The 7,553-nt window shown below is 38.4% G+C and overlaps 1 protein-coding gene across 1 annotated transcript; it reads right to left on the reverse strand.

Annotated features, from left to right (window-relative positions):
• Window positions 1–254: 254 nt before the first annotated feature.
• LOC129769230 (apyrase-like) lies at window positions 255–2,881 on the reverse strand. The gene is made up of 3 exons (XM_055771337.1): window positions 2,545–2,881; window positions 1,635–2,484; window positions 255–1,573 (listed from the first exon to the last, which is right to left on the reverse strand). The coding sequence occupies exons 1-3, from the start codon at window positions 2,872–2,874 to the stop codon at window positions 1,152–1,154; spliced, it is 1,602 nt and encodes a 533-aa protein (XP_055627312.1). The 5' UTR covers window positions 2,875–2,881; the 3' UTR covers window positions 255–1,151.
• Window positions 2,882–7,553: the final 4,672 nt, after the last annotated feature.

Genomic DNA, 7,553 nt, shown 5'->3' on the forward strand with positions numbered 1-7,553 from the left:
TAGAATCATAAACAAATGTACATGTACACGATTGAAACCCGGCTCTGTTACAGCTAAAATGCTAATGAGCATAACAAATAAATAAATGAGATAAAAAAAAATATCGTCAGATAAAAATGTACAATTCGGTTCTGTTACAGCTGAATTTCTAAATGAGCCTAATAAAGTAAACAGATTGGATAAAAAACGTTTTTTTTATTTATTCCATACCACAATTACAGCTTTTGCTTATGAATAAACGACATAAATAATATGAAGATGGTTATATTTTTTTCACGATTCACTCCTGTTATGCTCCTACTATGCTTTCACAGATACAATGACACGTTTGTCTTGTATAAATATCGATGGAAAATTTCGATTCGTCCCTTTTGCCTGACAATGTCTGTAAGCTGAATTATAACATTATCTGTTCTTGCAGTCACCAAATGTAAGAGAGTCTGACGACCCCGTTTTAGGCATATCGTTGAAGTGGATAATTTTGGTGTTCTACGGTGTTTCTGCAAAGTATTATTATAGTAACAGTGATAGTAAAAAACTAAATTACCATCAAAGTTTTCTTATCATGGAATGAAATTTTGTTTAATCGGAGTCGACATCGGAGTTGATAAAATTTTTCCGACTCTAGCTCCGACTCTTAATACAATGAAATTTATTCCGACTTCGACTCCGACTCCTCGACTCTGAATTCTCGACTCCGATTTCGACTCCATAGCCCTGGTAAAATCATAATATTTGCAGAGCATTGTTCCACATATGTAGAAATGTGCTACTTTGTTACATGAAATGCATATTCGGAAAAGTTGATTCATATCCGAAACTTTTGACGTAGGACTACGTGTATTGTTTATTGTATTTATTGTAGCCTCAATATTAATTATTCAAAAATTATATTGATTTATTCAAATTCTTGTTTAAATATGGAACTATATACAAAACAGTTAACTAGATTTTGTGTACCTTTCTTTGTTGAATCAAATCTAATCAGTACCGTATCTTTATCTCATGACATCAGATGTGAAAATATTTATTTGTTGCTTGTTTGCTACTTGTTTTATATCGCATTCGAAGTACTTGAATGAAACAATTGGTTGCTAAAAACTGATAAATTCCATACCATTCATCTTGTCAAGGCCATATTTCAAACAATATCAGTTAACTACAGTCACTCGTCCCTCCAGTCCATACATCAATGGACTTCGCTTTCTAACGTATCTTTCGAGAGCATTAATATCGACCTCGCCAATTAGTTTGAGTTGACCATATTCAGCAAACATAGTAAGCCCTCCACCGCCGTTTGTCATGTGTGAAATAGCTGCTACCCGGTAAATTTTGAACGGATCCAGAGGTTCATAACGCGGGACAGAGCAATCGTAGCATAGCACATCGAGTGACTGAACTCGCATTCCACGTGGTTGTGTCATATTGTACATTACCCGTAAACCAGATATTTGAATGTTGGAATTGGCTGCGCCATGTTCCAGTATGAGGAGTAAGTGACTACCACGCAATTCAACCACATTTATAGTGTTTTCAAATGGAATCACTTCTATGAGAGTTTTGTAGGAAAGACCTGCAAATGACGTTATTATTAACGGTAATTGTTAATGAAATAAACATTCAACTGGTCGTACCTCCTTTGAATAAACTCATCCGAATTCCTCCAGTATTCGTAAGACCAATCGCAGCATACGTCCAATGTCCCGGTTCCGCAAAGTACGTACACGAATCAACATATGAATCCGCTATCATATTACCCAACGCACATTCGCGGTAATTACATCCAGTATGGGGCAGATCGGTTAAAGTTATTCCAATAACCCGATTCCCTAATTCATCTACAGCAGTCTTCCATGGAGCAAGAGCATCGTCAACTTCTTTGTCCTTCTCTACCTCAGGGCCGAGGTAATATGGGTTACCTTCCCATCTTTGGATAATACCTTGATCATCAATATAAACAACAATGTCGCCTACAAGCTTCGTATAAGCAGACGCTTGAACAATCAGCACTCGATGTCCTCCAGTTTGATTCACTATGATTGGGTACGCTCCGTGCACTGTCCCTGGTATCCCTGAATTATTTCCACTGTAGAGGAACGAATGCGAATGACCACCAACAATTATATCAATGTTTTCGCCACCATTAGCTGCAATTTTCTTATCCACATCCACTCCACAATGAGATAATACAATGATAATATTTACTCCTGCATCCTTCAGCTTCTGGGCCTCCTCTTTGACACTAGAAGGCTCATCGAGGAATCGTAGCCTTCCGGAGTTCGATATCGATGAAGTACTCCTCAAAATAACCCCTATGATTCCAATCTTCCTGCCGGCACGCTCGATAACCATTGAGTTGTTGTATTGATGAAAACTGGGTTCTTCATTGTTATCCACATTACACAACAATATGGGGGAAACTATAGCATCTAGGAACGGAACCACACCCGGGATTCCATTATCAAACTCATGATTACCAATGGTCTAGAAATAATATCAAAGATTGACCTAGAATTTTCAGATAAATTCTGTTTGGCAACTCACCATTGCTTCCGCCGGAAGCATATTCAGGAAAGTGGCCGTTAGACTCCATCGATAAAGATTGTACCACAGTGTACCTTGGAAGTTGTCTCCCGCATTCAGAAATATCGGGTTCACCCGAGTTTTAAGCAGTTCCTTCACCGCCGTTACCGTTCTTGCGTAACCGCCAATGCAAATGTCCCCAGCCTCCGGGAAGCAACTACTTCCACCATAGTTGGTCTCCTCGAAGCGTGCGTGAAAATCGTTAATGTGGATTATTGACAGCGGAAACAGTTCTTCGCTCGAACCGAACGCGAAAATGGCCGTTGTCAGCAATAACTGTAGGATAACCATTTGATCGTTGAGGCGAACAAGAATTGACTGCTAGATAGGGATGGGGATTACCTTTTGTTTGGATTTGTAGGTACCTTATCTGGGCTTTTCGATGGTAGTTATCAATGATAGATGGCTAGCCCATTTTATTTTACAATAATCACTGAGATAAAGAAAAAATGTAGGAAATAATTGTTCTGATATTCATGCTAGTACTTATCACCGCCAGGGCCTTACGAATTCGCTTTCATTGAGGTATTGTCCCTCAATAATGAACCTTCAGCATTTCAAGTTGCATCTTAAAAACGCTGGCTCTTTATATTGTTGCTCTTTTTCACGCTTAATAAAGAAAATATGGCTTCTCATTTGTGAAACGGAGTTTCTAATCGTCATTTTCAAAACAAATTGAAACATTCGTTCATTCAAGCAGCTTATATTCAAAAGAAAGTTTTGTTGTTGTATTCAAGACGTACAGATTATTAGATCATTTACAAATGAAACGCTACATATTTGGGGTAGCAGCGCTTCCATATACAATCTTTGACAGCGTTTCGTTGTTTATAAACAGTTCCGCTTGGCCTATTTTTGCGCAATTTAAAACTAACGTGGTTCCCAGATATTTATGGTGACAGAGGTGCAGGCTCCCAGAGAAAAAAAATACTCTCATGTCTGCCCGAAAAGTGCAAACCATGAGTCGGGGAGTCACCCTTGATCGTCAATTGCGGTTGAAGATCATTCGGGAAATCCCGTTGACCGCTGTACTGTTCGAATCCGTCTTCGGAAAGGCTGCAAGTGTTACTAGACAGGTAGACAACCTAACCGAAGTCTCAAACAACAAACAGTGGTTAGAATCCGAGCTCCTATGCTGTACTACAAAGGTGCTTACGAAACGCAATAGATGCGCTTTGGTCAATAATCTAATTTATGCGTAAACCGATCTCAACCAAAACCCGGGGGCCAAATTCTGCAAGATCCCTGCTCACGACAAGGTTCCAAACAAATTCGATTTTGTTCTCGCGGATAAGTTTTTATAATTTGGCATCTGTTCCTGGGACAAGAAAATTTACGTTTTGTGACGGATTAGATCACAAATCCGGAAGTACAAAGCGGACTCGATTCTAAACAGTCTCCGATTTCTTTTCACTGTATATAATCGAATCCTATATATAATTTGGTTTTTTATACATATATTTTTCGTTTTTTGATTAGTATCAAAATCATCATGATTAGTATCAATGAGATACATATAGAGGTGGAGCAGTAGGCGAAGTATATCTGTATTGGCAAGCAAAATATCGTGTCGTAATTGTATGCATTCAATATGAAATTTATATGGAAGATACAAAACAATGTTGAAAGTACTCACGGTTGTATGATAGTTTGAGCCAAAATTCTCATGAAATTTATCAGCTGTTGGTTTTTTTAACAAATGACAATTGTATCGTGGCTTATTTCAATATTTTATGTGGTAAAAAAGACCAGAGAGCTGTCGTATGCTTAGTTCTCGAAAGCAGTAATATTTTCGGTGAAATTTTGAATATTTAATTGGCGATTATTCTCTCACATCATACACACCGATACATAGAGCCTTCGAAACATCCACTTCATAACATTAAAATAATGAAAATTTGTTTGGTTCTATGAACGCGAGGGAGAGAAAATGGCACATGGAAATATCACTATTATCCGTGTTTTCCGACGTGATTTCACAAATGTTCACTGCACGCTCTCACATTAGCCTTATATTCAGCGGAAACACTAAAAAAATAACGTTTTTAATTGATGAATTATTTCCTGGAAATAGCATTTTCAAATATAGCAGATAAACACAACGACTGACGTCACTATTTGAGAAATAGTTATGGCAGCGCATGCTATGTCGCTCGAAACTCTACCATCTTCATTACCTTTTTTCCAGTACATTGGTACAAGATATAGTTATGAAACATCTGAACTAGTAGATCTAAATAACATTCCGGAAGTGATGTTTTGACAGCAAATTGTTTGGAAAACCTGTGTCTTTCAACGGTTAAAACTTCAGTTGATCCGTTTTGTTTTGTAAATGTTGTGTAGGATGGATGCCGAGAGAAAAAAAATAATTTTGGACACCCACATTCAAAATCCGTCGTGGTTAGATACTAAAATCGCGAAATCGCCGGAAGTAACTAAATGACAGTGTATGGTGTGCTGAAACGTTTTCGTGAAGGCGCAACTGTTGTTCCGATGAATCAGAGAACGCATCCTTATGGAACATACGATCGGAGGTTGAGGTTAAAGGTATAGAGATAGTTAAGTCAACCCGGGACTCTCGAACTACGACATCGCCACAAACATAACTCTAACCAAAGTACCATCCAGTGAATTCATATGTGAGAAGATCATCGTTGAAGCAAAATCTGGTGGCCGAAAGACGCGCTCGAAAACGCCAAAAACTGAAAGTACATCTTGCTAAGGTATATTAATCAATATTTTCAAACAATTTTTCATCAAAAAATCAAATACTAAAAAAAATTGAACCAATTTTTATTTTTATTTTAAATTAAATTATTTTTTTTTTATTTTGAGATTCAGTACTATTTTAGTTTGAATTCAAAATTCTTCCCACAACTATTTTAGGTATATGTGATTTTTTTCCAGAATTTTAAGAGTGTTTTTTGTGAGATATATATATATATATATATATATATATTTATATATATATATATATATATATATATATATATATATATAAGTATATATTCAGGTATTTCGAAATTTAAAAAAAGTATTGCTTTGAGACCCACTTTTGCTTTATATGGCTGTCAAAAAAGTCCTGCGGTATTTCCGCGAGGTGTCGTTGTAAGCGCGTAGTTCTAGTTGTATTCATTGTATTGAGTCATACTATAGCTTGTTGAAAAGGTATTTTTGCGCGCTATAATAAAGTCCTTGACAGTGTTTTGTTTGGTTAAGTCATTCGTGAGTTATAGTTTCGCAAATTTGGAGCAAAATAAAGAGAAAATCCGACATATTTTACAGTACTACTATGACAAAGGCAAAAATGCATCTCAAGCTGCCAATAAAATTTGTGCAGTTTATGGACCCGATACAGTTTCCATTTCCCCCGCACAACGATGGTTTCTACGTTTTCGTTCTGGTGTAGAGGTCGTCGAAGATGCGCCACGCTCCGGAAGGCCTGTCGTCGAAAATTGCGACAAAATCGCTGAATTAGCCGAGAAAGACCGGCATAGTAGCAGCCGTAGCATCGGCCAAGAGCTGGGAATAAGTCATCAAACCGTTATTAACCATTTGAAGAAGCTTGGATTCACAAAGAAGCTCGATGTATGGGTGCCACACACGTTGACGCAAAAAACATCTTTGACCGTATCGACGCATGTGAATCGCTGCTGAATCGCAACAAAATCGACCCGTTTCTGAAGCGGATGGTGACTGGCGATGAAAAGTGGGTCACTTACGACAACGTGAAGCGCAAACGGTCGTGGTCGAAGCCCGCTGTTTGGTGGGATTGTCAAGGAATAATCTATTATCAGCTGCTTCCCTATGGCCAAACGCTCAATTCAGACCTGTACTGCCAACAACTGGACCGCTTGAAGGTAGCACTCATGAAGAAGAGGCCATCTTTGATAAACAGAGGCCGCATTGTCTTCCATCAGGACAACGCCAGGCCACACACTTCTTTGGTGACGCGCCAGAATCCAATATTGCAGAATCTCCGATGCCGACGGTCTGACTTGAGGATCAATCTGCAACATAAGACTTAGCACATGTCTCAATGTTTCTGAGTATCCTTCAGGAAGGGGAACGTATCTGGCTGTCATGATCTTCGAAATTAGTTCAGAAAGATTCGATGCACTGAAGGCTTTTCTGAAACAGCACATCTCTCCAAGCACGCAACCTAACGCCCAGACATCACTTTTCTCATCGTATTGTTTTCCTTCGCACTGAAATGAAATGGATTGAAAAAACCTCCGAAGATCGTGATCCGGGAGCTCGGATGGGAGGTTCTTTTGCATCCGCCGTATAGTCCGGACCTTGCACCAAGTGACTACCACCTGTTTTTGTCCATGGCGAACGAGCTAGGTAGTCAGAAGTTAGCCACAAAAGAGTCCTGTGAAAATTGGCTATCCGAGTTTTTTGCCAATAAGGAAGCGAGCTTCTATAACAGGGGTATTATGAAGTTTGCATCTCGTTGGGAACAAGTCATCGAACAAAACGGCGCATATTTGACTTAAAACAGATGATTGTAACTAATTTTATGAACAAATGAAAATTCAAAAAAAATACACTAGGCTGTCAAAAAAGTCCTGCGGTATTTTTGGCACCCATCGGTATCTAATTATCATCGATACCTCAGTTTTCGATAAATGCTCGGTTCGGTCCGACTGCAGAAATAAAATAGAACTAGAAAAGAAGAGCATAATGCATAGGCCTGAGGCCTGAGTGACCTTCCGCATCTCACATCGCCACATTAACTAAATGGATTTCCGGTTATTTCAGTTTTTGTTATCTAAGGGACTTTAACCCGATGAACATTCGTCCCTGAATGGATTTCCAGAGTGTGCGCCAGTTTATATATGGTTTCAATAGCCTGTTTTCGAAGCTATTTTAGAGCTATTGAAACAAGTTTTCGAGACAATGAGTAACAAACATATAACACTTGGACATTTTATCTTTTGTTTAAAAAACAAAATGTATTTGGAAAC

This window comes from Toxorhynchites rutilus, chromosome 2 (genome assembly GCF_029784135.1).
Source record: "Toxorhynchites rutilus septentrionalis strain SRP chromosome 2, ASM2978413v1, whole genome shotgun sequence".
NCBI lineage: Eukaryota > Metazoa > Arthropoda > Insecta > Diptera > Culicidae > Toxorhynchites > Toxorhynchites rutilus.